The sequence below is a fragment of the Alternaria hordeiaustralica genome, assembly GCF_023758085.1.
Source record: "Alternaria hordeiaustralica strain BMP 2776 chromosome Unknown scaffold_30, whole genome shotgun sequence".
NCBI classification, from domain to species: Eukaryota; Fungi; Ascomycota; class Dothideomycetes; order Pleosporales; family Pleosporaceae; genus Alternaria; species Alternaria hordeiaustralica.
In genome coordinates, this window is record NW_026056802.1 from 166249 (window position 1) to 194208 (window position 27960).

The 27960-nt window shown below is 53.6% G+C and overlaps 7 protein-coding genes across 7 annotated transcripts; 4 read left to right on the forward strand and 3 right to left on the reverse strand.

Moving 5' to 3' along the window:
* Nucleotides 1–38: 38 nt before the first annotated feature.
* On the forward strand, nucleotides 39–828 carry J4E84_009597 (uncharacterized protein; the record flags this gene model as incomplete). The annotated part of the gene is made up of 2 exons (XM_049392159.1): nucleotides 39–297; nucleotides 365–828. The coding sequence occupies 2 exons, from the start codon at nucleotides 39–41 to the stop codon at nucleotides 826–828; spliced, it is 723 nt and encodes a 240-aa protein (XP_049240140.1).
* A 1809-nt stretch (nucleotides 829–2637) lies between these two features.
* Nucleotides 2638–3597, forward strand: J4E84_009598 (uncharacterized protein; the record flags this gene model as incomplete). The annotated part of the gene is made up of 2 exons (XM_049392160.1): nucleotides 2638–2806; nucleotides 2858–3597. 2 exons carry the CDS (start codon nucleotides 2638–2640, stop codon nucleotides 3595–3597), a joined length of 909 nt encoding a protein of 302 aa, XP_049240141.1.
* A 687-nt stretch (nucleotides 3598–4284) lies between these two features.
* MET3 (Sulfate adenylyltransferase) lies at nucleotides 4285–6222 on the forward strand (the record flags this gene model as incomplete). The annotated part of the gene is made up of 4 exons (XM_049392161.1): nucleotides 4285–4303; nucleotides 4363–4512; nucleotides 4610–5527; nucleotides 5582–6222. The coding sequence occupies 4 exons, from the start codon at nucleotides 4285–4287 to the stop codon at nucleotides 6220–6222; spliced, it is 1728 nt and encodes a 575-aa protein (XP_049240142.1).
* A 5688-nt stretch (nucleotides 6223–11910) lies between these two features.
* Nucleotides 11911–15283, reverse strand: J4E84_009600 (uncharacterized protein; the record flags this gene model as incomplete). Its single annotated transcript, XM_049392162.1, has 2 exons — nucleotides 11911–13273; nucleotides 13323–15283. 2 exons carry the CDS (start codon nucleotides 15281–15283, stop codon nucleotides 11911–11913), a joined length of 3324 nt encoding a protein of 1107 aa, XP_049240143.1.
* A 2223-nt stretch (nucleotides 15284–17506) lies between these two features.
* J4E84_009601 (uncharacterized protein) lies at nucleotides 17507–22750 on the reverse strand (the record flags this gene model as incomplete). Its single annotated transcript, XM_049392163.1, has 6 exons — nucleotides 17507–18082; nucleotides 18104–21598; nucleotides 22079–22168; nucleotides 22218–22437; nucleotides 22508–22530; nucleotides 22619–22750. 6 exons carry the CDS (start codon nucleotides 22748–22750, stop codon nucleotides 17507–17509), a joined length of 4536 nt encoding a protein of 1511 aa, XP_049240144.1.
* Nucleotides 22751–23233: 483 nt separating this feature from the next.
* J4E84_009602 (uncharacterized protein) lies at nucleotides 23234–23809 on the reverse strand (the record flags this gene model as incomplete). The annotated part of the gene is made up of 2 exons (XM_049392164.1): nucleotides 23234–23629; nucleotides 23684–23809. 2 exons carry the CDS (start codon nucleotides 23807–23809, stop codon nucleotides 23234–23236), a joined length of 522 nt encoding a protein of 173 aa, XP_049240145.1.
* Nucleotides 23810–26252: 2443 nt separating this feature from the next.
* Nucleotides 26253–27478, forward strand: HHP1 (casein kinase I; the record flags this gene model as incomplete). The annotated part of the gene is made up of 4 exons (XM_049392165.1): nucleotides 26253–26255; nucleotides 26331–26403; nucleotides 26456–26944; nucleotides 26991–27478. 4 exons carry the CDS (start codon nucleotides 26253–26255, stop codon nucleotides 27476–27478), a joined length of 1053 nt encoding a protein of 350 aa, XP_049240146.1.
* Between the last annotated feature and the right edge of the window lie 482 nt (nucleotides 27479–27960).

The following is a 27960-nucleotide window of genomic DNA, read 5'->3' on the forward strand; positions in this document are numbered from 1 at the left end:
GCAGGATCTATCCAGAGAGATTTAGTTGGTTGGCCATTATGCCGTTACCCCATGTGGAAGAATCGATTACGGAATTGAAGCGCGTGTTTGGAATGGTGGGGAAACAGCCAGTGGGTGTCGGTGTGCTTACAAACCACGAGGGGATGTACCCGGGAGACGAGACTTTTGATCCATTGTGGGAGTACCTGCAAGAGAGATCCGCAAAGATGGGAGGCGATGGGAGGGAGGTGGTCTTTGTGCATCCAACGGAGCCCATCATCAAGCTCGACGATGGCCGATTGATAAACTCTCGACCATGTGAGTTCTCTTATCCCAAACTCGGGCTCGCGAATGACCAAGAGAGCGAGCTGACAATATGCCACAGCACCCCTTCGCTCCGGTCTCGGAGAGTTCTACTTCGAAACCGCGCGCGCCATCTCGAGTCTAACAGCCTCATCCACATTCCTCAAGTTCCCGTCCCTCCATTTCCGCATCTCCCACGGCGCAGGCGCTTTCCCCGATATCTCCGAACGTTTCCTTCTCGGCTTCCCCAACATCTCGACCGCAGCAAGGGAAGCCTACAAAACGCGCTTTTGGTACGACAGTGCAGGTCCAGTTTGGCCAAATCAGGTCAAAGGGCTGACGGAAGGAATGGGTATTCCAGTTAGTCAGATGGTGTTTGGCACGGATTATCCGTATGGCATCGGCTTTTGGGATGTGGATGCTAATATTGATGGGTTGGCTTGGGCGGGGGAATTGAGGTTTGAGGAGAAGGAGAGGGTGTTTTGGGGGAATGCGAAGGAGTTGTGGAGAGGGAAGATTGCCGTGTTGGATGGTATGGAAGAGTAGAGTGATTACAGACTTCCCCTCTCCATAATCTGCCTCGATAACCAAATAGTGACTGTTTTGTGCTCCAATGAACGTATCAAATGTGGAGCTTGGTCGAGACTGCCTCGACTGGTGTGCGCCTTCCACAACGTCTGTTTGGCAACGACGAAGTCGTCACTGCCGTTCTCAGGTATGTCTGACACATCTCAACCCCGCTTCGTTCTTTCTGCCTTCTCATACCCTCTCACCCTTCTCGCATTCATCATGGCGGCCTCAGAGTACGAGACGGTTGCTAACGTTGCTTGGGATGTTATGAGTGTTGATCTATCCGCCACCCAGCTGCTTCGCTCAATGTACCACAACTCTTCGGTCATCCTCGAAGCTCTCGACTACTTCTCTGTGCAATTCGCACCTTCTCTCCATGGGATTCTTCGGTCATGTACTCCACCTACACCTTCAGCAGCTGCAGTTGTGCACCCTTCCCGAGATTGCGCGACAGTGTTGAAGCTCACCAGTAAATCGTTGCTACCAAATCGCATGGTTTCGGCGTACGTTCTCAATCTTCGCGCATCCATGGGAGTAGACCCTTGAATTCGGACATGGTGCTTGCACAAAAATCAAGAACGATTCCACGCCAACCAAGAAAAAAACTGAACAGGCCTGCAGCCTACATTAACTTAAAAGCCTACAAGATAGATGACTTAGTGTTGATGTAGGCTCTAGACCTATTTAGTTTTTTCCTTGTATGAGGTAATTCGTTGATTGCGGTAATAAACTCCATCCAATTGATATAAAGTTGTAGACCATGCCGGTTAGCTGCGGCGATTTAGTGCGACAGACGACCTTCGACCCCGCCGATGACATCCGCCACCATTCACGACAACAACAGCACCGACAACACGACATAAAATTATCACGAAGCGCCCAGGCGGGAATCGCGCGACATGATTGCCCACCAAAAGCAACATGCTTGTTGCAGATGCGGAAATCAGGACGACGGATCTCGCGCCCCACGAGTATAAGGTGCACCGAGTCGTGCAGGAGGCTAGAAAAATTGTTCAGCCTCAAGCATGGACAGCTATAGGTAAATATGCCTGACGTTCCACAACGACTCACACTAACCGATGGTTTTACAGAGAATCCTGATGCGTGTTACAAGTCTTCTGGGCGAGGCCCCGGACGCGATCGCCCGGCGCTTGCCGATGGGCCGGGGCACTCCACCAACTCCATATTGTCAGCAGAGGCAAACATCAAGAGAAAGTCAAGATGAGACGACATGGCATTCCTCAGCCCATGATTAGGCAGTCCGTCCGTCCGTCTAGTCCGTCAGCCAGAGCCGGATCACCATGACTTCAGCCATTCGCATTGTTCGGTAATCGTCCACGGGATGACGTTGATGACAAAACCTCAAACCATCGGGCGATTTCCAACCAACGCACAGCCGCGGAGTGCATGAGCATAGACGTCGTCCGAGCCTCAGAAGTAGCAAAACGTCTACTGCCGCCGAATGATTGGCGAGACTGCCTTACATAAGGCTGGGAGGAAGAGTTTTGCTCCACCATGTACTAGCGCGAATTGCGTGATCGCACGTCTTCACCCCCAGCTATCGCACCTTGCGGAGATGGTTACAAAGCGATCCCGATGGCGGCGCCCAATATATACTCCAGGCCGTGGTCGCTCTCCCTCTTCCCACCTCCAGACTCAAACGATTGATAATAGTAGTTTCTCCTGGGAAGCCTCCATTTAGACACCAACCCACAAAGACATACTCCTTCTGGCTTCTCCGCACGTGCCTGCCATACCCCAAACTTCCGCCACACCATCTTGAAGATGTCGTCACCATTGTTCGCAAAGGTTGACGCCTACAAGCAGCCTACACTCCGCGAGGAGTCTGGCTATGCTTCAGCCGAATCCAGTCAGGAGAGCCTACCTGAGATCTACTTCACGAAGCCTCATTTGAAATTTATCAACGCCCAGCTCCAGAAGCTTGAGCCTCAAGGTACGTGATGGCACTTTACTCCTGAAAGTTCCCTAAACTAACTTGGAGTAGACATCCTCCGATGGTGCATTACATCTCTGCCTGGACTATTCCAGACCACCGCCTTTGGTCTTACTGGCCTGGTCACAGTGGATATGCTTTCGAAGCTCGATGGACCTTTGAAGCACAACATCGACCTGATCTTCCTAGACACTCTCTACCACTTCGACGAAACCTATGCCCTTGTTGACCGGGTAAGGAGGCGATACGGAACACCGGTACACGTCTATAAGCCTGCTGGTTGCGACAACGTCAACGACTTTACTACCAAGCATGGCGACAAGCTGTGGGACACCAATGACGAACTTTACGACTACGTTGCCAAGGTGGAGCCTGCTGAGCGTGCCTACTCTGAACTTCAGGTCAAGGCTGTCTTGACTGGTCGCCGACGCAGCCAAGGTGGCAAGCGTGGAGATCTGGACATCATCGAGGTCGACGAGGCCGGCCTCATCAAGATCAACCCTCTCGCCAACTGGAACTTCGCCCAGGTCAAGGAATACGTCGACGCCAACGACGTCCCATACAACGACCTTCTCAACCAGGGTTACAAGAGTGTTGGTGACTGGCACTCTACGCAGCCAGTAGCTGCCGGAGAGGACGAGCGAGCAGGACGTTGGAAGGGCAAGAACAAGTCCGAGTGCGGCATCCACAACCCCAAGTCACGATATGCTCAGTTCCTCCAAGAGCAGGCGATGAAGCAGCAAAACGAGGACCTAGCCAACAAGCTGCAACAAGTCTCTTTGAACGTTTAGGGTGATGTAGGATGTCTTGATTCCTACTTGTTGTACCGCATTAGCATGGGCGTTTGGGTTATTTATGGGACAGGGCATAGCATGGGGTTTGGGTCACGAAAGAATGGGGTTTGCGGCAGTCGCATCCGATTATGTATATACGGGGCCGAGATACCACCGACGCAGGAGCCAATGAAGCTCCGGCATGAATCAAACGAATTTCCAGCATTGCGCTAGACCTGTCATATACGTGAGGTGTTCCTGAAAATCGCTAAAGCGCAACACAAACTGCAGGACAAGGTGCTCCTTCTCCGCTCCGCTCACGTCACTGTGGTCGCGTCGCCCAACGAAAAGCCGGGTGAGACAGGCTCTAACTATCGCGTGCAATTGCGCAATCGCTTCCAAGATCTGCCGACCCATACAACAACCCGCTTTGTGCCCTAGTCTCTGCAAGCAGAGAAAATCCAGAGAAGCCTATGGTCAACAATCGGGGACATGGCGCCTGAAGTGTCCGTAGAACCCGGGGAATAAAAAGCCCTTTCCACCCGTCCCGCCTTGTAGTCCTTAGTCGCGCATCTTTCTGTCTGAGTGACCCAAAACCTCCTTCGCGAAGCCAGTCTTGTATAGTCAGGAACGACATCAAGTCTTCGCCGAACTACCTGACCAGATCCACCACCGGATTCTATATTCCTCACATATTCTTTAGACATGGCGAACGCACCCCATGGTAAGTTGATCAACAGAGTGGCCGGAGTTGGTCACGAATGCTGACGGAGGGGACAACAGGCGGCGTCCTCAAGGACCTGATCGCACGCGATGCGCCCCGACGCAAGGAACTGTTCGAAGAGGCTGAGAAGCTTCCGGCTATTGTTCTGTCCGAGAGGCAGCTCTGCGACTTGGAGCTCATCCTGAACGGAGGTTTTTCACCTCTGGAGGGTAAGTCGTCATCCCGCAGCGCTAGGCGAGGGGCAGCGAAGGCGCCCCTCGTGTTTGCGATGTTTGCAGCAGCACGGCCCCTGACAGCATGATGCAGGTTTCATGAACCAGAAGGACTACGACGGCGTAGTGTCCGACAACCGTCTCGCCGACGGCAACCTCTTCTCCATTCCCATCACACTCGACATCTCGAAACAGACCATCGATGAGGTCGGCGTCAAGCAAGGCGCCCGCATCGCCCTGCGCGACTTCCGCGACGACCGCAACCTGGCCATCATCACCGTCGACGATGTCTACCAGCCGGACAAGGAGAAGGAGGCCCGCGAGGTCTTCGACAAGGACAACGACGTAGCACACCCCGCCATCAAGTACCTCTACGAGACGGTCAAGGAGTACTACGTCGGCGGCAAGCTCGAGGCCATCGACCGCCTGGAGCACTACGACTATGTCGGCCTCCGATACACCCCCGCGGAGCTGCGTCTGCACTTCGACAAGCTTGGCTGGTCCAAGGTCGTCGCTTTCCAGACGAGGAACCCCATGCACCGCGCTCACCGTGAGCTCACCGTCCGCGCTGCCCGCGCCCGCCAGGCCAACGTCCTCATCCACCCCGTTGTCGGCCTGACCAAGCCCGGTGACATTGACCACTTCACCCGTGTCCGTGTCTACCAGGCGCTGATGCCCCGCTACCCCAACGGCATGGCTGTCCTTGCTCTTCTGCCTCTGGCTATGCGCATGGCTGGTCCCCGTGAGGCCATCTGGCACGCCATCATCCGCAAGAACCATGGTGCCACCCACTTCATTGTCGGCCGTGACCACGCTGGCCCAGGCAAGAACTCCAAGGGTGTCGACTTCTACGGCCCATACGACGCCCAGGACGCCGTCGAGAAGTACAGGGACGAGCTCGGCATCGAGGTTGTTCCCTTCCTCCAGATGACCTACCTTCCCGACTCGGACGAGTACAAGCCCAAGAACGAGGTTGAGCAGGGCATCAAGACCCTCGACATCTCCGGAACTGGTACGTCAATTGCATTTCCTTCATTTAGGGTTTGGAAACTAACACTGTGAACAGAGCTCCGCAAGCGCCTCCGAACCGGCCAGGAGATCCCCGAATGGTTCTCATACCCCGAAGTCGTCCGCGTCCTTCGTGAATCACACCCTCCTCGCAGCCAACAGGGTTTCACTGTCTTCTTGACAGGTTACCAAAACTCCGGCAAGGACGCCATCGCACGCGCTCTCAACGTCACCCTCAACCAGCAGGGTGGTCGCTCCGTCTCCCTCCTTCTCGGTGACACCATCCGCAGTGAGCTCTCCAGCGAGCTGGGCTTCAGCCGATCCGACCGTGACAAGAACATTGCCCGCATCTCCTTTGTAGCCGCCGAGCTCACCAAGGCTGGTGCAGCAGCCATCGTTGCGCCCATTGCTCCTTTCGAGGACTCAAGAAAGGCAGCTCGCCAGACTGTAGAGCGATACGGATCCTTCTACCTGATCCACGTTTCTACCCCGCTCGAGCATGCGGAGAAGACCGACAAGCGGGGTGTATACGCCAAGGCGCGCGCCGGTGAGATCAAGGGTTTCACTGGTGTCGACGACCCGTACGAGGTGCCCGCCAACGCTGACCTGACTGTCGACCTGTCGACTACCAACGTCAGGACAGCCGTCCACCAGATTGTCCTGCTCTTGGAGAGCCAGGGTCTTTTGACACAGTTGTAGACATGAGAAAAAGCGTTTCGAGATGTTTTTGGATTTTAACGATTATGATTTGATGGATATGGAATCGACCTGGCTTAATGGTGCCGGGTTTTGAGATGCGCAGTATAGATGATGGGTTACCTAGACACAAGGTTTAGACCATGGGTTATGAATGGCAACTTTGTTGCTTTCTTGATTTCACGTACATGACGTGTAACCGTGATGGGTGTTTGATGTCGATGTGATGATAGCATGATGTATGTACGAAACAAACCCGACGTGATTTTTAGTTGGTCCCAGACTGATCAAGCTTTTCGTCCAGGTGTATGTTGCTAGCATTGCCTCGCTCCAGAACTCTTTTGTCTCTCTCCACTTCCTCAAACGAACCACCCAGCAGCAACAGCCAACCCCCCAATCACAGCAGCAAACTGCGCATCTACTCAGACAAATTAGCATAGTATTCCTCGACCATAAATCCCCTTCAATCAACGTCAACACACCTTTTGTAGGCGCCGCAGCACCCTCCGTCGGCGTCGCACTCGGACTCTCAGCCACTCTCTCAGAAATACTACTCGCAGCAGACGACAACGCCGAAGAAAAGGCCTCGGATGCAATTGACGACGCGACTGATTCAGCGGCTGAGGTAGCTTCTGCAGGTGCTTGGGTTGACGTGTTTAGTGTGTTTCCTGAAGCGGTTGTTTCGGCGTCGGAGATGGCTTGGTCTTGAGCGAGGGTGAGGGTGGTGGAGAGAGAGAGGAGACTGAGGAGGATGGAGGAGCGCATTTTGGAGGGTGTTTTCTTATTGGCATTATTTGGTGGGTAGAAGAAGACGATGTTGGACAGTTCAGGCCTTGGAATAAACAACAGCCTTTGTATGCGGCGGTGTACGTAGTGCGAGAGATTGGAGTTGGAATTGAAGATAAAGTACCATGCCATCACCCACTTGTACATGTACATGTACGCAATCTTCTACATGCATCCAAATCGATAATATTGCATGACTTCACCTTATCACATTCTTTCCCCGTCGCCTCCACGTACAGTCAAACAGCACAACCCATCTACATGGCCTCAGCCTCCTATCCCAAATCGTCAGGAATACAAGCTACAATCACCTTCCTCTCCAAGAGTACAATCAATCCTGGACGATAATCTCATCGCAGCGACATGTCACGGTAGTGGGCTGAGAGGAACCGTAGAAGGTGCGGGTACACAGACCACATGCGTTGATGCAGGTCCACAAATTGCCCTCTTTTTGGTCATGTGCCGAGTCCTTCGCATGTGTGTTATTCTGGGTGGGTGACTAGATGGCGCGAGGTGGTGTACGCAACGTCAAGCACCATCGCACGTGAGGTGCATCGCAACCTTGGAAGGCAGATTGTAGGCTGAGAAAGCAGGCGGTGGCATGTCGGCGATGGGAGCTGTATGCAGCGTTGGGGGTGGCCTGTTGATAGCTGTCGTCGCTGGCTATCGTTGGCTATTTGTCGTTCGGCCCACACGCTCCGCCCGTACCGCGCTGAGCTGTCAAGGGCTCCACATCACAACAGTGCAGCGCGACAACCCTCCGACGATGCCTGTTCAACGCACGGCCAGATGCAGGCGTGGGTCTCATATTGCCGCCTCAGGGTCGCTCTCAGGATAGCGTCTTTTACCGTACCTCTGTGAGTCATGTGCCATAACGCGTGATTCGTGGAACTGGTTGTGCCCTTGTCACGTGATTCCTTGATGGGTACTTAGTTCCTCCTTCCACACTAGTTAGTCGGTAGACTTTACAATACAATCATACTTGCACCTATATCTCACAGCCCTTGTAATTAATACCCACAAAACTCAACACCCCCACAGCTCAACACCCCCACAACTCAACACTACAACATCGCTAGAAGAACATGTACAAAACGATGATCTCTTTTCAGAGAAGCTCGATGGACTCTTGGGTTATTCAGTCCCGAGATTCCATCATTACCTGAAAGCATGCTGGGAGTTCTGATTTCTACATTGTGGTGGATGGAGTGGGAAGCCCAAGAGATTCTGATGACGCTCGCCGCCTTTATCTAAGGATCGCCAGTAACCAATAGGCTTTTGATGATTATATGCGGCAATGAAAAGAAACGGAATAGCTTCTTTTTTGCTGTGGACGTTTAAGGAAATATTGCAAAGGTGATTGAACACGACTATGCTGCTGACGTGGACGTAAGAAGTACCCCTGCTTTACAACAATGGCGCCTGGTTAAGAGGCGTATATGAAGGTATTTATTGTCTGTATTCGCACAAATACAACGGCCTGAACTCTACTCCCTTCTCTACTCTTGAACGGATCGTCATGATGGAAGCGAAGCAAGACATTGACCTTGGTTAGCTCTACGTGTCGCATACTTTAGATGAAACTAATTTTCCATTAGGGTTGTTCAACTCCAAAGACCACAATGGTTTTGTCTGGCCAGTCAGATACAGTCACGACTACATGCCAACAAATGAAGCGTCCATGCCACCTTTTGTCGACCTGTCCTGCTTCCCTGATCTGAAGGCTGAGACTATCAGTGTTGAGCCAGTCATCAACGCAGTTCAGATTGAAACTGGATACTTGATCAAGGAGTGTGAAAGACTTAGCATGAACAGCATTCCTGTCTTTCCTGTACATGCAAAACTTCCATGGTATTCTTCGATTCACCATGTAAGACAGAACATACACTGGCCAATGGCTGTAGAAGCAACACGAGTGCTGCTACAGCATTTTGCTTCCGACCAAACTGCGACAAGTATATTGAAGAATGGAGGCAAATCGTACTCTGAGATAGCCGCTAAGGAGCTGCCGACGTTACATGATAACTGGACTCGGTTCTGTGCTTATCTGTGGCCGGCTGCAAGCGAGGAGCGACTGAAACTCATCGCTGAGACTATTGTCTACATCTTCATCTTTGATGGTAAGCGGAATCTTACAAGAAATATTACTACTCTAATCACTTCTGGTACAGATGTATGGGAGATGAGTGACGAAAGTACAGTGAGTCGTTCCAAACTGTTGAGCATCCACATATTTAACAGCTGAATGGCAGATCCAAACATTTCAGAAAGAATTCGTATCACGACTAAAGGCTCAAATGCCTTACGGAGACGATGAACCAGTCTCGATCTTGCAGAAGGCCATGCATGCTACTATCCAAGGCCTTCATGATCAAGATGGCATCATCGGTGACGGAGGAGCCGAGGTAGTTGCAAGATTGATGGATTTCATCAATCACCCCCCGCCCCCCACCGAATTCCACAGTCTGAGAGAATTTCTGGACTATAGGATAATCGACGCAGCTGTCCCGTAAGTACGGATCAATAGTCTACACATTACGAAGGAAACTAATTATAAGTTCCAGTTACGTCATAGCGTGTACGAAGTTCTCTCTTTGTTCAACTGTCGACATTTCCAGCCCCAGAATTGCCAAATTTCTCAGGCTATTTGCGGACCATGTATCGATTTCAAATGACCTTGGTTCTTTTGATAAAGAGAAAAGAGCCTACGTAGAGAGCAAGGTGCACTACCTTGTGAACACAGTGGAAGAAGTTCGGAAGACTTATTCCCTTCCCAACGACGAAGCCGCGAAATTTGTCACGTTGGCTATCCAGGTGGAAGTGGAAAGAGAAATGGCAAGAGAACTTTCACAACTCAATGTCGATAGCAGCGTTCCTGAACCTGAGAAGGAATTCGCAAATGCGTTGGTATTCACAGTCAGTGGAAGTGTTTTGAGCTCAGTTGTCATGTCTCGATATGGTGGTAGATATATTGGCGGTTGAGGAGTTAACCGAACTTACACCTTCTTTATCTTAACTCGAAACTTATCGCCTTGAATATGAGTTTGTAAGATCTTGTCTTCCTCCTTACACAGCTCATGAAATGTACAGATGAGCTCATGAGCCGATTCCGGTGGCTTGGGAGTGTCTTTGGAGCTAAGGGCGCGTCGAGGAACGTGGATGGTGGCGCGGTTGTAGATCGGGGTAATGATGCGAGCTTGGAAGTGATGACGTTCTAGGGGTCGGTCCGCGGAAGCTGGTGCGCGTGGGTGGCTGGGACGTTGCTTTTCTTGTGGGCTGCGGGCTCGGGTATTTGAGAATCGGAGAGATGGGGTAAAGTAAGCTTTTTCTTTTCTTTCGATGAAATTCTTGTAATGTGACATTCGTCTTCTGCTCTACGTAGATTGTAGAGTACGCTGTGGCGTTGTTGGTGCGGACGGTGCGACACCTACCTCCAACACCCGATTCTTATCATGTCCAACCATAATTCTACATGAACGCATTCAACGCCGCACCTCCTACACCGAACAAAGCAGCATATTTTACTTCTGCAATAGGTCAGCTTTCTGATCTACCTAATAGTATCGCCTCCCGCAATCCCTGAACCACGACAAAGACCAGAAGCCAGGGTCACGTACCGTGAGCATTCGCCGCACCCGTGCTAGTCGCTTGAGCCGATGCATCAGATGGCGAAGACGCAGATACAATGGTTGCAGCTGAAGAGTAGACTGTGGGATTGATGCCACCGAGGCTCGTGACACCTGGGGGGACTTCTTGCGCCGCGGCTAGAACGCTGAAGAAGGCGATGAATATGTATAGTGGTGTTTTGAACATGATTGCAATTGTTTAGACTGACAGAAAGGTGCGATGCAGGAACGACAATGATAACTTGGTTGGCTGCAGGTACGGTCTTGAAGAGATGGAGCGATTGATCATGCGACTTGTTACTGAATCAAGCCAGGTCTGTACTGTATGTACTGGTACTTCCCATGACGACTGCCATGTATGACGCAGATGTCTCGGTCCAGCGACAACTTAGACTTTCCATGGACGATGCTTCTTCTCCTTTGCAACCTTCATACTCCGGATGATGCGGTTAGCGACCTTCTTAGTGCGGGATAGCGCGGAACTAAGGCCATTTCAAGGTGTAAATGACGTGGTCAAGACGGAACTCGGGCCTTGGAAATGGACCCTTTTCAACACAAGTATACAGGCCTCTCAATTTGGTGCGAAGAATATCACATATTCGTTGTACAAGTGGAGCTAAGCCATTAGTTGCGATTTGGACGCGATGTTGTGATATCGCTTGTTTCTAGGAGGTGACACAATCTGATTAGGGAGTTGGAGTAGTCAATTCAATACTAAGGTCGTCGAGCTGTCTTTCCCCACGCACCAAAACCTATCATAGGGTATCAACAATCTCCCCATAATCCCACTAACCACCCATTCCTACACTTCGAGTCGATCATCTTCCCCATCCCCATCCCCAGCGCCCTCTAAGAGGATTCATAATCCCACTTCCTTGCGCAGCTTTTGCCTGAACCTTCACTGGCTGCAATTGCTGCGCTTGGGATGACTTCATTGCTGCATCCGTCTCAGATACTTTTGCAGCTGAAGCTGATGCAGGCGCTAAGCCGGTCTTCGTGGCACCCAGTGGGGGTAGTTGCTGTTGCTTCTGTTGGCTTCCATTCCCAGGGCTAGCGCCCTTCTCTCGCCCGAAAAGTTCTGATATCCTTGACGTGGGACTGCGCCGTGGCTTTAGTGAGTCTCTGCGAGTGAGCGCCGGAGGTTTGGGATCAATCTGCTGCGTCGCTGGTGACAGACTTGCGTTGGCATTTGAAGGGGCTAGGGCAGCTGCCTTCCGCGGTGCCTTCTTGGGTAAAGCATACGGATCACTAGAGCTGGACTCATACATTCCGTATGAGGTCACTCGGCGCGGCACTGCTGGCTTAGCATCGCTTGGTTCTGTTCGTGGGCTTGACTGGGTTTGTTGTTCTGAGATCTGGTCTGCGCGCTGGGTTGTACCCAATGAACCTTTCGATGGTTGTATTCCGGCAGGAGAATTTCCCCGGTCGTAAGCTGGGACTGGCGACATTGTACCACGCGAGCCTTGTGATGTGGCCGACATAGGTCCGTCTCCCCCTCTCCTTGAGGCTCCAAATTCTGGTAACGCCGCTCGGGAGATTGGCGTACCTGTTCTAGTTGCAGTAGATGACCGTCGACCTGGTTGTACCGCGACAGGCGAGGCCGCACCTCTGGACTCTTGCCGCGGGGTTGATCTTGAGCTGCCTTCCTTTGTTGATCTGGCTTGAATGTCTGGCAAAGCTTCTGGGGAGACTGCTGTACCCCTTCTAGGAGCGGCAGACCCTCGCCGGATACTGGCTTGTCGAGATATTGAGGGGATCGTCGCCGATCGTGTCGGTGCTCTGGAGACCGTTGGTAGTTCTGTGAGGATTGGCGCTGCTCTGTCTTCTCCGACTGCTGATGACTTCCGCCGCGTGTTCGTCCTCTTGACTGACGACGATAGCCTTCGCGTGGCGGTTGTTGAGTCTTTTCGTGCAGATTGTGAAGCTGTTGCGGAATCAGGCACTCGTCCTGAGGTTGCACGACGAGTGTTTGCTCGTGCGATTTGCGCTTCTTCTGGGTTTGCACCTGAAAGTCTTCGATCACCTTCATCTCCGGTGGATGATCTTGGGATGGTCTTTGAGCGCGAGAGGTCGACCGTGCTGTTGATCCAGGCATTGTCATCTTCGAAGGGTCCGCTTGAGCTATCGATGCGACGGCGGGTGGGTATGTCTTCATCATGTGCAACCTTGGCGTCGGCAGGCGCAGGATCTTCTTCCATAACCACTTCAGTCCGCCTTTGTTCTTCGGTTCGTGCTGTTGGCTCTTGTTCTTGCTCTTGTCCCCTTGCCACTTGAGCACCAGACAGTTCCGGAAACCGGCTCGGCGAATGATCTGACTCTCCTTCGTCTGACGGGCCTTCTTTCTGGGGAACTGGAGAAAATTTCTGTCGTGTCTCAGGCGACTGAGCTCCTTCTTTGGGCGTTGCTTCCGCTTTTGCGATTGGGCTTCCCATGCCAGTCGCCCTGCGTACGTCTCTCCGGACAGGTTCCTGAAAGTCTTCTTCATAAGGGTCTTGACTCGCTCGAGAAGTCTCGTCCTCAGCCTCCAGCTTAGTTTGGAACGTGGGTGCTCTGGAACTGACTGCAGCATCTCTTTGGGAGTAGAGAGCTCCTTGAGATTGCGATTGGCGGCGAGGGGGCCCTGACGAGACGCGACGGGAGTACTGCGCATGCGGTTCGTCCTGAGGCGAATCCTCGGGTATTGAGGCTGACTGTGGGATGGAGTAACTGTTTCTTCGAGATGGTGAAGGCTGGAGCTGCGAACCGTTGTCAATGCGGTCTGGAAGGATCGGACTGACTGGGTAGTAGTCGCCCTTGTTAGCGTAGACGGAGGGTTGTCTTGTTCGAGTGTCGGCCCTTCGGATAGGAGGGGCACTGGAGTCTCGACGATAGGTAGCCTGTCTGGTCTGGTTCGGATAGCTGTTTTGCCTTTTTTGCGTTCCCCCTGGGGCTTCTGGCGACCCAGGTGCCGCGTCCAGAAATGGCTGCACTTCTGATGGGTCTAGGGCAGGCTGGCTTGATTGACGGGATTTGATTCCCTCTAACTCAGAAGACTCCTCTTCTGGCTTGGCCCCGAGATTAAGCCATCCTCTCTTCTTGGGCGGACTCTCAGCTTTCACCTTTGGTGATGGAGTTCGAGTGTCCGGCTTCGTCCATGAGGGAGTCTCCCGTAGGGGATATGCAGGCGCTGGCGGATATTGCTGCTCAGGTGGGTAGTTCGCGCCTTGCTTCGGCTTCTTCGTCTGGCTTTTAGTTTGCGCTCCGACTTCTATGCCCTCAAGGATGGTCTGTGGAGGAGACGCTGTGATACCAGGGGCCGCACTGCTGCGTCGACGATCGGTTGTGCGAGGCTCTGTGGGCGCTACTCTCAATCTTCCCTGTACCTGCGGGGTCTCATCGAGCACAGCTTCAGCGCTGGAGTGTACTGAAGGCTCTGATCCTCGGGCGGATGGCGTGAACCCTTGAGCAGCGCTACTTCGTCTTCGATTCGATTCGAGAGGTATTGTTGACGCCCGTGGTACATCGACTGGGAGTTCAGGTGAAGCCTGTGTCCTCATTCTTTCGAGAGGGACAGTCTTTGATGGCAGGCCTTCAGGGTCGATATATACCAAAGGCTCCAGTGCTGGAGAGGATCGCATGGTAAGTGCTCTATCGAGTTGGTCAGGAGCAGCACTGCTTTGTTTGCGCTCTACGTCGCGAGCTATTGTTACAGCCCGTGGTATGTTCGCTGGATACCCGGGTGAAGTCTGTGTGGCACGTCTCTCAACGGGGGGCATCGTGCCAGTCGGGCTTCGAGCTTTGACATGTTCCAAGGGCTCTACTGTCCGAGAGACTTGAGTAGTCGGTGCTCTCTCAATTTGACTAGTCATATCCTCAGTGCTGTTGGAGTTCGTTGGCGCAATAGCGTTTGGCTCAGGTTCTTCCCCAAGTGGCTCGTCAGCGATGCGTTGATATACGCGGAGCGCAAAAGAGTTCGGATTCGATAATACATTAGCAGTCGGTGCTCTCTGGATTCGACTACTCGTTGCCTCAATGACGTTGACATTGGTCGACGCGATAGCGCTTTGACTTTCAGCCTCAGAGTCCTCTTCAAGCGGTTCTTCGGCAATCCGTTGATAGACGTCAAGTGCGAGTAATTCGGGATCGAATGTAACATTCGCAGTGGATGCTCTTTCGAACTGACCAGCCGGTTCTTCGAGATTGTTGACACCGACTGATGTAGCGCTTTGGCTCTCGGGCTCAAGTTCTTCTTCAGATGGCTCCTCGGCCATTCGCTGATACATATGGAGCGCGAAAGGTTCCGAGTCAGCCTCGAAAGCGGTCGTGGGCGATCTCCCAACCTGATCAGTGTCCTCATCGCGGCCAGGGACGTGGATTGATGCGGGAACGTCCTGCCTCTCAAGTTCTGTTCGTTCATCAAGCGGCGCTTCAGCATCTTGCTCGGCACTTCGGAAAATCAGAGATCCAGTACGAGTACGAAGCGGAAGACTGGAAGACAAGGTCCTGTCAGCTATGGTGAGCCGCTCATTGGGCATCGTTTCCCTCCGAATGGTTCTTTGCCGCTCGAAAGAGCGCTGTGTAATTTCTGCGTCTACCGAAGGCTCGGATGCGGCATCATCTGCTTCTCTCGACGGATCCACAGGACTTTTAGATATAGCAAGAATGCTCGCCATGCGCGTAGGCTGGGATGAGATAGAACGCGACAAGATCGCCGGCACAAGGACGTCCTCTGTGTCCGATGGAGGCTCAGGCGAAGGCGCACGATAAATCTCGGCCTCACGGATAGTTACCTTACGCGTTGGCTGACGTGAAACTCGGCGAGATGACATGGGCTGTGCAAGCGTATCCTATTCAGCAGGCGACAGATCGGGAGATGTGACAAGCTCATCTGTCGGAGCAGTGCCTGTCCGACGAACTTCGAGCGCAGTCTGACGTGTATCAGAGTATGCATATAACTGATCAGGCAATTCGTCCATGGCAAGAGACAGGACTGGAGAGGTTTCGATGCTTGGAGAGTCATTTGGCTGAGCAGTTGTCGGTACTGAGCTTCTTCGACGGACCTCCACCGTAGACTGGCGTGAATCAAGAGGCGGAAACGTCTGATCATTTACGTCATCCGCAGCGAGAGACAGGACGGGAGAGATTTCGGGCCTTGGAGAGTCGTTTCGCTGTACAACTGATGGTATTGTGCTTGTTCGACGGGACCCCTGTGTAGGCTTTCGCGATGCCACACGAATGATAACTGGCATCCTAGATGAGATCTCTGCCGCAGGTGAGGGAGTGCGTATAGTCGAAGGCTGCCGCTGAATAGCCGGTGTCACTGTGCTTGTACGTTCAACTCTTTGCGTAGGCTGACGTGATGTTGCACGTAGAAGAACTGGCTGCCTAATCGATTCGTCTGCAACAGGTGATGACGTTGGTACAATGGAGTCCAGTCGCCGGGCAGTCGGTGATGTCGTATTTGTTCTATGGACGGGTAGCGTGGGTTGACGAGAAGCCATGCGCAAGAGAGCCGGTTGCTCAAGCGAGGGCTCTGCCACAGGCAACGTGGTGGCTAACATCGACTCTTGTCGTTGAATAGTCGGTGACATCGTACTTGTTCGCCGAGCCATTAGCGTACCTTGCCGAGGGGTCACGGGCGAGAGGGCCGGCTGCTCAAGCGAGGTCTCTGCCACAGGCAACGAGGTGGTTAACATCGATTCTTGCCGTCCAATATTCGGCGACATCGTACTTGTTCGACGAACCATTAGCGTATCCTGCCGAGAAGCTGCACGCGAGAAGACGGGCTCTTCTTCCAAATCATCCATAGCAGGTGGTGATGTGGGCCTGGCAGAGTTTTTCCGCTGGACGCTACCTGTTGCAGTACTTGTTCGACGAATCCCTGGCGTGCCCTGTTGCGTGGACGCCCGCGAGATGAGAGGTTGTGCTTCCAAGTCATACGAAACAGATGGAGAAGTGGGTCTGATAGAGTCCTGGCGTTGGACGCTACCTGTTGCGGTACTTGTTCGACGCATCCCTAACGTGCCCTGTTGTGTAGGCGCATGTGAGATGATTGGCTGTACTTCCAAGTCATATGCAGCAGACGGAGAAGCGGATCCGATAGAATCTTGCCGCCTGTTGCTGGCTTTTGCACTGCTCGTGCGGCGGGTCTCCAGTGTAGGCTGGCGGAAAGTCGTACGCGAAATCACAGGTTGTGCTTCTGAATCATCCGCACTAGGTGGTGAAGCGGGCCTAACAGAGTCTTGCCGCTGAATCCTGGCTGTTGCTGTACTGGTACGGCGCCTTGCAAGCGTTGGCTGGCGTGAAGCTAGACTCAAGAGAATGGGTTGTTCAGATGCGTTATCAGCGACAGATAGTGGGCTTGAAGGACCTTGTCGTAACTGAGATGGTGACATGGTAGCTGTCCGGCGAGTACCAAGCGTAGGGTAGAACGAAGCTGTGCGTGATAAAACGGGCGATTCCGGTAAATCTTCCACTACGGAAGAATAACTGGAAGGTACCGAGACAGGTATTGAGCCAGGTATGAACGATTCTTGTCGTTGCCCAATAGGTGGCGCTGTACTTGTTCGACGAATTCGCTGCACAGGAGCTTGGAACTCAGGTTCTTCTTCAATGACCGGGGATACAGTATAGTGATCGCTGTAAGTATCAGACGTGGCTTCGCCGTATCCTTGGCCCACTTGACTCGGAAGTTGCGGCTCGATTTGAGGATCGTCCGTTGTATCATACTGCGGGTTGTCTTGCGCTTCATATGCCAGCTCAACATGCTGATCGGGCTCCATAACGTCACTGATCTCGTCACTGGGCGCATGTTCAGCAGCTGGCAATGTCTGCAAGACGGCAGTGATCGAAGCAACAGCAGCCGGAAGCTCGTCTCTCGCCACTCGAAGCACCTCCTAGATCTCTTCAGGCGAAACGTCTTCAGCCTTGTATGGCTCTTGACCAGCAGACCGAGGCTCTTTCGGTTGGCTGAGAATCCGAGTCAGTGCGCGACTAAGCCGAAGCTCGTCAACACTGTTATCGACAACGCTCTGGATTTCATCTTCGGCGGTGTTGGGAGTCTTAGAACTGGGCCAGGTTGGCTTGCTCGAGATATTAGTGGATGCTTTACTGAGAACACGCTGCACCATTGCGGTAACCAGATCCCCCTGGTGATCCGAAACGTCAGCCCCGATGTCTTCAATGTCAACAGTCTTGTTGTCCTGCCATGTGGATGCGCGTGAGAAGCCAGAGGGCACCTTGCTGAGAACATTCCGTACGATTGTGGCGACCAGATCATCCTCATGGAGACCCGGAACGTCAGCTCCGGGCTCTTCATCTTCGACAGGTCTGTTACCGTGCCACGTAGATGCGCGTGAGAGGCTAGTGTTGACCTTCTCGAGTGTAGGCTGCGTAGGCTCCCCGAACGACTCGTCTTCATCGTCGTGCTGACCAGTCTGAGTAGTATCGAAGTCAGTAGGCGTATCCTCCTGCTATTCGGATTCGCGCGAGACGCTGGTAGGAGCCTTGCTGGGTCCACGCTCTACACTTTCAACAACGGCTTCGTCTACTGGTGCATCATCATCCTTTTGCCATGTAGAGTTGCGCGAGAGACCAGTAAGAGCTTTGCTGAGTACACGTTGTACGGGCTCGACGAAAGAACTGTCTGCTGGGTCGTCTCCCATGCTATGCCAAGTAGCATTGCGCAGGAGGCCAGTAAGAGGCTTACTGAGTACACGTCGCGTTGCGTCGACAGAAGCGTCCCTGATCCACGTAGAGGCCTGTAAGATACCAGGAGGTGACATGCTCAACACACGCTGCACTGGCTCGATGTCGGGGTCTTCGACGGCCTCCTCGTCTTCTCCATGCCATGTAGAGCTGCGTGAGAGGCCAGTAGGAATCTTGCTGAGCACGCGTTGCACGCGCTGTACCGAGTCGACGATGGCATCTGCTTGCGATGTAGACGTGCGCGAGAAGTCTGCAGGGGTTGGGCTCAGTACACGCTGCGCAAGTCCGAGACGGCGATTATCGACTGCTTCTTTCTCTTCCTCATCTCCGTCATCTTCTCCATGCCGTGTAGCGCTGCGTGAGAGGCCGGTGGGGATCTTACTGAGCACACGTTGCACACGTTGTACCGAGTCGATCATAGCATCTTTCTGCGAAGTAGACGTGCGTGAGAGACCGGTAGGAGCTTTGCTAGATCTGCGCTGTGCCGAGGTGAAGTCGAGGTCGTCAGCAGCCTCTCCCTGGCTCTGCTCATGCCATGTAGAGCTGCGTGAGATGCCAGTAGGCGCTTTGCTGAGCATACGCTGTACTGAGTCGATAAGAGCGTCTCTCTGTAACGTGGATGTACGCGAGAGACCCGTGGGAGCTTTGCTGAGTACACGATGTGCATGTGGTGCATCCGAATCAGTCACCGACTCAACCTCTGGTTGGTCTCGAAATTTGACGTCGAGATCTCCAGCGATGGAATCCAGTTCGTCCATAAGCTGTTCTCGGGCCTCGGAGAGTTCGGTCAAGTGTCTACGCGTTTGCTGTAGCCAGCTGTCTTCGGTAAGCGGCTCGTCCTCCGTAGCCCTGTTCTCTGCTGTTCCAAAGGAGACATCCGTGTGACGTGAGACAGAATCCATGGGTGTGGTCTCGTAAGGGGCGTTGTGGAACATGTCATCGTCGGTCGCGGTGGGCCTTCGGTCAAGATCGAAGCCAAGATCGTCAGCTGCAGATTTGACAAGGTCGACAAGATCGGGTATCGACTGCACTTCTTCACGCAGGCTCGATTGAGGGTCGTTGAGGTTCGGCTTGACTTGGCCTGTAGCCCCAACGTTGAGTTTCTCTGCCGCTTTGGGTGGGAGATATGGGCAGGGTGGAAGCCAATCATCGTCTCGTCGACAGGATTCATGTGCTGAACGGCAGGATGTCCGGCAGCGATTCCCGTCACATCCGTTGGTATTGCATCGCTGAACAAGGTCTCCAGACACCCTTCGCAGCTGGTCGAGACTGGGTTGGGTGTTCTTGATGTTGCTGATGACATTCTGAAGTGTGTTTGCATGCTCTTCTAGGATATTGTCGATGATGTGACCCAACTCATCAGCGAATCTATCTCCGCATCTGTCATGCGACATGCTTTCAGAGTGACACCGACGACGCCTCTGCCGGCGGCAACAGTTATCTGTGGAGATTTTTGACGAAGGGGTTGTAGAGGTCAACGATTCTGATGAAGCTCGTCTGCGTGTCCGCCGCTTCGTAGATAGTAGCTCTTCAAGCACTGGTACTCGGGTCGAACATTGCCGACATATTTTCTCTTGTGCATGCTCGCGGTGCTCGGTTTTGCCCATGTATGAGAAGTGTCCGCACGCTCGCTTAGTCCAATTGCCAGGGTCTCGTAACGGTCGGCTTGTCTTGTTGATGCCATACGACTTGATCCGTGCGCCTGGGAAGCCAAAATCTTGTGTGACGCGACGTCCGTACCCTTGGCGGTTGTCGACATCGTCCGGCACTTTGATCTCGCCATACTGCTCCTCGACACCAATGTTGGCAGTTGGTATCGAGCCTGAGATACAGCTTTGTCGGGAGACACTCATGTCGCTTGCACCGTCGTGGCCGAGATTCCTTGCCACGATCTCCTCAGCTCGTCTACGCACACCAATGGACTTCCCAGATTGGTTGCGAGGACTTCCAACATCCGTACTCTGGGTCCACTCCGCGACACGATCGACGGGTTCCTTTGCTGAAGTACCACTTTCTGTCAAAGAAGCAGTGTGTGATCCACTGCGCCTGAGCCGTTTGGGAGAGATCCCGTTGTCTTCCTCGAAAGTCCTTCGAAGATCGCGACCAGACTTCGCACGTCTACCTTCCTGTTGCGACGGAGGGTTCGGATTGTTGGCTTGCTTGGTCTCAGCAGCTGGTATTGAATTGCGGGTAGCGAGACGCCTCACAATCTTGTCGGAAGGATCTATGTGATCAACTGGATTGGCCCCACCAGTGTCAGGAAGCGGCGCCTTGGAGATAGCGTCGCTCGCAAAGCTGTCCTGTCCAGCCTGTTGATCGAGACTTGGAAGCCTTGCACCGTCGGATTTACCTGCAAAGATGTTGGTAGACTTCCGCCGACCAATGGATTCTCGCTCTATGTCGGAAAAGTACTGCTCCTCTCCCTGATCAGATGGTACGGCTGGGGGCGTTGCTTTCTGTGTCGTGATGATGGGAGCACACTCGTCGGCTTCGCCTTGTTTGTAGGGAATCACAGACTGCAGAGATTCGCGGGTATCGTAAAATTCCGTGAGAGAAGCCAACAGCAGCCCAGTATCGGGGGCTTGCTCGTTAGGAGTAGAAGATGACTTCGGGTTTGGAGCACGGGCAGGAGGTTCGCCAGAGGCACTAGAGGCGTATGTTTGGGGAGCGAGCGCCTTCGCGGCACCGGTACCAGGAACTGAAGGTGGGGGACGGGACGCTGACGGACGTTGGAAGGCTTCCGTTTCGAAGAAGTCCTTGGCAGAGCGAACTGACTTGGGGACCTGTGGCTGTCTTGATGGCGGGTATGTTGTCTGGGTGCCGCGTCGACCCGGCTCTTGGGCCAGAGATTGTCGTTTGGAGTCTGTGACACCCACCGCAGGTGGCCGTGAACCGATATTGGAGCCAGCTTGGGAAGGCGGTACAGGTGCTGTTGTCACTGCCTCGGGCTCCCGGTACGGATGCTGGACCTTGTCCAAGACTCGGCCATATGGGTTCCTGCCTTGCAAATAGGCAGGCGATTTGCGTCCGGAAGGAGGCGGTTGAGGTTCGCTCGATGCTTGTGGGAGGGGCAAAGCTGAGGGACTACTAGACTTGCGTCTGGATGTGGTCGGGTATGGTTGCTTCGCCTCTCCGGCTCCCGGTATCGTAGCAGGAGCTTCGAACCGACCCTGTCTAGTTCTTATGTTTGATGGTTGATTGCTCTGCTCGCGTAGTCCCGCATTGGTAGCTCGGGACGCAGAACTTGACGTGGGTTGGTCGAAGCCTCGGGGCATGAGACGCTAAACTTTTGGATAATGCGTTGCAGACGTGAGAAGGGTGATGTTGTAGACGCGTGGTAACTGTTGATTGTGTGTAAGGAAAACTGCGATCGCTGTGGTGAAGTAAGACAAGCTGTAAAGAGGTAAGACAGAGTAAGACTGGGTGCTAAAGAAGTAAGACAAACTGATAGAAGGGTAACAATAAAAGTGGTGTAGCTCGTAGGGTTGCTGGTGGGCTAAGGTACGGTCGGTCCGGAATGCAGAGGAATGTGGTCAAGAGGAGCGAGACTGCAGGATGTTTGGAATGTTTTGGTCACCTCAGGGAGCTCCTTCTATTCTTTGACCACGGAAAGCACGCATGCTCTGTGCTTGCTACTATACATACCGCGCATGCCGTACTCAAGGAACGCTATTTACATATTTACTTCAATGCAGCCTGCAGGCTCTCGAGGACCTGGGTCTTGTCAGCGCTTCTTGCTAAGATGGGTTTGCGGTGCGTACCTCGAGCTCGATCTTGGCCTCAGCAATGTCAGCCTCACTGCCGTTTCCGCTGGCAATCTTCTGTGCCTCGCCGATCTGGTTCCTGACAGCCTATCTCCTTGTCAGTCGCTGTTCCCCATCTCCGTGCATCCGCTCGTACCTCGGCGCTGAAGTCCTCCAATGGGTAGCCCTCGACGGCGTTGATGCTGAGGACGGAGTTGGGCTGCACAACAGCAAATCCACCAGACAGGAAGAATTGCTTGCTGCCACCCTGCTCCTCGATAATCTCGACTAGGCCGGGCTTCAGCTGCTCGATGGAGGCAACGTGGTTGGCCAGAACACCCATGTCACCGGTCTCCGCGGGGAGGTTGACCTGGACGCTGTAGAACATCTCATGTCAGTATTCGCGATTTCGCTTTGCGGGATCGGCCGGGGTCTCGAGCGACGTACACATCCTGGGACTTGTAGATAGACTGTTGACCACCAGTTAGCCTCTCAATTCAGATGCCAATTGCAACCTGGGGAATGCCCCCGCATGTTGCGACAGCTGGTATGGCGTACCTGATGCGGGAGAGCTAAGGAGAGCTTGATCTTGTCATTGGCGACTTCGGCGTACCCTCTGCGCTGGATGGGGCGGGCAATGGCAGCGGGCCTCGCGCGGAGGGCAGCTCGGGCGATGCGGAGAGAGCTCATGATGGACGGGGTGGTGGGGAAGATGTGGTCGGAGAATGTTCAATGTCGGTGTTCTGCGAGTTCTGCGCTCTCTCAGGTCACGGGGTTAGCCGACGCTAGCGCATCACCAACATCTTGACCATCTGAACTGGGTATCACAACACTGCACGAGAGCGCTTATTTTTCGCTCAACTACGTATCCAAGGCATTCAATGAGCTGTCTTCTACAACTTATAGGGAAACAAGCTGCATTTCATTAGCGTCAACCTAAAGTTCTGATCCAACCTGCTGTTGGGAACCTTCATGCACCAGGCGTCAAAGGTCAACTAAAGATTCGCATTTTGTTGCATTCCTCAAAATTACGTGGGAATAATATGGTGTCTATATTGAACTACTCCGGGGTATCTTATGCCAAAACGCCTGTTCCAAGATTGTGAACTCATGCGGCCCATATCATTGCCGACAGGCCAACTTATGCTTTCTCTGCCCAAATGTAGCAGATCATCAATCGTCGTATAACTGCTGCGGTGCGGCCATGCTCATCCGCAACTGCCGCTCCCTCTGCTTCGCCTGCAACTCTAGCGTCTCTACAGCATAGCTTAGCCTATCCTTCTTCGCTTTCAAGGTCTTCATCCTCATTTCTTGTTGCGCGCTGATAGTCTTGCCTCCGCTTCGCTGTGCGGTCCTGCTTGCTGGTCTGGGAACTGAGCTGCCATTGTTGTCGCGTCCGAGTCTGCCGTCATTCAGGTCGCATTTCGCTATCAAGGATTGCTCACGACGCTCCAGCTTGTCGAGGTAGTTTTCTACGCGCTTAAGAAGGTTATCGACTTCAGGGCGGATTTCTGAGAGGAGTGCTGATTGCGCCGTTTGGAGGTCAGATTCGGAGATGAGCTCGAAGTGCTGTTCCAGGGTCAACACGATGCAGGTATAATCATGTTCTTAACGTGTACACACCCGTGTAGTCTGCAATACTTTGGCTAGACGGGGGAAGTCGCTCACGCCTTGGTCCAGTATGTTGATGGACGAATCGAGTAATTGCATACTACTGCGTAGAGAGCCTACGCATCCTTCCAGTGCCATGATCGTAAACGGTTCGGCAATCGCAAGTGTAAGCTGGACGCGAGCGAAGTGGGATGTCGCTCCCTCTTAGTACAAAGACGTGAGGGATCCGTGCGCAGACGCCAAGCATCTCCAGGGCTGTTCTTCGAGCGGAGCTCAACCCATCACCGCATCCCTCGCCGCAACCGTCAAATCAGTCAATTGCCCCTCCAACACACGTCACAATGCCTCTTCTCGGAAGGAAGTTCCCGGCGCAAATTGGTATGACACCCTGCACACGAAGATAGTGGAAACTCGAGCTTGAAAAGATTGCTAACGAGGTACTACAGCCAAGCCCATGTGGCCCTTCTACGTCTCCGGTACGTCGCGCGACTTTGATTAGGGCAGGAAAAACTCAGAAAGGCCCAATTGATGGATCAGAAAGAGATGGAATTGCTCGGGAGCCGAGAGCTCGCTGTGTGAGACAGGATTAACAAGAGTCAACAGGCCTCGTCATCCTCTACGGTGTCAACTCTGCCGCCAACGCCATGGCCCAGTGTACGTAATCCTCATTCCAGAGACCAAGCCATCCAGCTCGATATGTTCGCAGGCTGACTAGCACAGCCGACGAGTACAAGAACGACCCGCGCAACCCAGCCCTCAAGAACCAGGCTCCGAACCACTAAGCCGGATACTTCGCGATACGGGGAGCGATCTTTGAGCATACGAGTGCAATCAGAGGCAGTGTACAATAGCCGCGGAGGAGGATGATCAAACAAGATCTCTGACTGAGATGGCTGTATAGACTTGGCAAAATCAACCCATCACGAACATATCGTCACTCTTGTTCTATGGCTCTGGTCATGCGAGTGCGTGTCAACTAAATTGCAGGCAACCATTCACGCAGAGATCGTCACCACATCGCCAGGGAGCCTACTTCGGCTCAACCCAAGAGGATCAGAGATATGGTGGGGTTTAATCACATCTACCAGGCGGTTTCCGCATGCAAATCACCTGCTGCTAGACTACGTTTGACCTAACAGCTATCCCAATTTCCCTTCGACGCTATTTGTCACTATATGTTGATACTGTACGCTGTCAAGATGATATTCGGATGTTTCCGGTATCGAATGTCTCTGACATAGCTGAGCAGCTCTACAAAGGAGATTGTATAACTGTCCTTGCTATGAGAGGCGGGATGTGATGTTGAGTATTAGACCATGGGCACATGCTACGCGGTGCTTCATACAGTAAGTATAGCGGGTTCGGTTAGCAAGCATAACTACATAGTCCGAAGAGTTCTGCAGATGTGATGTCACAGCGAGAGAGTCGGGAGATGGTGTTGGGACTGATGCTTTCCTTTGTTCCGAATAAAAAAACATCTCGCAGAGCGCTATTGTGTTGTTGTTGAAAGGGCTTGTACGGATATGCGGAACACTCTTCATGGGGTGGTTTCTGGCTTTGAACGATGAAACTGTTATACGCAAGTGGTGTTTGCCTAGTCTGTATTATGATGTGTTTGCCGTACCCGACCTTCGTCACGAGACAGTTTCGGGCCGCAGTCTTTCCAGAACATCGGTTACGACGAAATTTCATTCTAGCAGCGGGACGGCGTCTGCAGGACGTTCTTGGTCAAAGTCAAATATAGCGCAATCGGTTCGCGAACTGCGCGAGATGCATAAAGGGGCAGATCTGTGGCTCAGTCGCATGATGCGGCAGTCAGGCGACGGCATTTGAAACGGGCAGTGGCATCTCGACAGTGACACCCTGGACATGTGCGGACACGCACGACGCAAACGGCGGTGCGATGGGTCGCGATGCCTCCGAGCGGCTCAGGGATGCGATTTGCGGTCCGCAGGCTTGATACACGGCGGCGGGCAGCGGGCAGCAGTCCACGGTGAAAGAGCTCGCTAGCGCGCCAAGCGCAGTGGCCGAATACAAGGCAGGTGCCCAGGTGGTTCTCTGCATCTTGCCATCAGCGTTCCTTTGATACAGCACCACGATCACAGTGTGCTTGTTCCACCGGCCTATTGTGCTGTCCCGTGCCCTGCAGCTGCCTCTCTGTGTCGTTTTTGCTAGAGTCGCAAACCTCGCCCGCCCGCCAGCCCGCACCACGCTCGCCGGCATCGTTGATCGTTGGGCTCATTCACGCCCTACAGTAAGTCCTGCCCAGCTCGTCAGTCGGCTCCGCCCTCTGCCCCCCGTGCCCTATTTATCTCTCACCACGACGCACCTGCTCCGCTGGCCTTTCCTTTACCTGTCGGTCAACACGCTCGACTGCCTCCCCTAGCGTTTCTCGGCTGCCCGCTCCGCTTACTCACCGCCTTGTTGGCTAAAGCCTCATACTGACCGGTCCACCGCAGCAGGCTGATCCTCAAAACACCACCGCGCCCCCATCGTCACAACACTCGACCCACCCCCCTCAATACCTCCCTCCACCACAGGCCAACCTCCTCAAGGTTGCACCTCTGCAAGCATGACGACAATGGTACGCCCCGACCCCGCTTGCCGTCACCATGGCGGCCAAGCACCGCTCCGCAGGGCCCCAGGCTGACAGTAGCAGGACCTCCGCGTCGGCAACAAGTACAGAATCGGCCGCAAGATTGGTAGCGGCAGTTTCGGTGACATCTACCTCGGTACGTAGCCGCCGCCATTCACCCACCGCCCCAGCACCGCTGACGTCTACAGGTACCAACATCATCTCTGGTGAGGAGATCGCCATCAAGCTCGAGAGCGTCAAGGCGAAGCACCCCCAGCTCGAATATGAGGCCCGCGTCTACAAGTCGCTCGCTGGCGGTGTCGGCATCCCCTTTGTCCGCTGGTTCGGAACCGAGTGCGACTACAACGCCATGGTCTTGGACCTGCTTGGTCCTTCCCTCGAGGACCTCTTCAACTTCTGCAACCGCAAGTTCTCCCTGAAGACTGTTCTGCTCCTCGCCGATCAGCTCATCTCCCGCATTGAGTACATCCACGCCAAGTCCTTCATCCACCGCGACATCAAGCCCGACAACTTCCTTATGGGCATTGGCAAGCGCGGCAACCAGGTCAATGTCATCGACTTTGGTCTGGCCAAGAAGTACCGCGATCCCAAGACGCACTTCCACATCCCGTACAGAGAGAACAAGAACTTGACTGGTACCGCCCGCTACGCCTCCATCAACACTCACTTGGGTGTCGGTACGTATCCCGCACACCATCCAGCTTGCTAAACTAACGTCAACAGAACAATCCCGCCGTGACGACATGGAGTCTTTGGGCTATGTCATGCTTTACTTCTGCCGTGGATCCCTTCCCTGGCAGGGTCTTAAGGCGGCCACCAAGAAGCAGAAATACGACCGCATCATGGAGAAGAAGATGACGACTCCCACCGAGGTCCTCTGCCGTGGCTTCCCCAACGAGTTCGCCATCTACCTCAACTACACCCGCTCCCTCCGCTTCGATGACAAGCCCGACTACTCGTACCTCCGCAAGATTTTCCGCGACCTCTTCGTCCGTGAAGGCTTCCAGTACGACTACGTGTTCGACTGGACCGTCTACAAGTACCAGAAGAACGCCCAAGCCATCGCCCAGGCTGCCAACCAGGGCCAGGGCGAGGAAGACGACAAGGGCCGCGGACGCCACGTCACCACCACCGCCGCTGCCAACGCGGGCACGGCAGCTGGCACCAAGCGCGGTCCGGTCAACGCGCGCCAGGAGGGCACCGGAATGTGAGTTCGATATATCTGATCCTCGTAAGGGACCCTCTCCTTTGCGTTTGGTGTTGAGAACGCTTAGCGCGGGGGGCGCCAGATCCAGATTTTACTAACCTTCTTCCTTCTTTCAGGCAGCTTCGTTCGGCCAACAAGCGTGGCGGGGACCAGTATGCATCTGGTTACTGATTTGATGCGGCTTTCGATTCGTCATCTCAACTCTTGCGTGACCGCTTCTTCTGACGCGGCTCCGCACACACAACGAATGGGAAATGCGGCATTGCCGTCCTGGCAACATATTGGACGGCGTCGCTCCTTGATCAGTTCATGGGATCCATTCGTCAGACACCTCGTACGGACCTAGGAAGACATTCCACTGTCTTGCGTTTCTCATGGCCATGCGTCTCTGACGACTATCTCACACACATCTCTGGAAGCTCGACCCACACGGTATCTCCATTTGGCATTACAGTTCGGCTTGTAAACACATCTCAACTCCTTCCG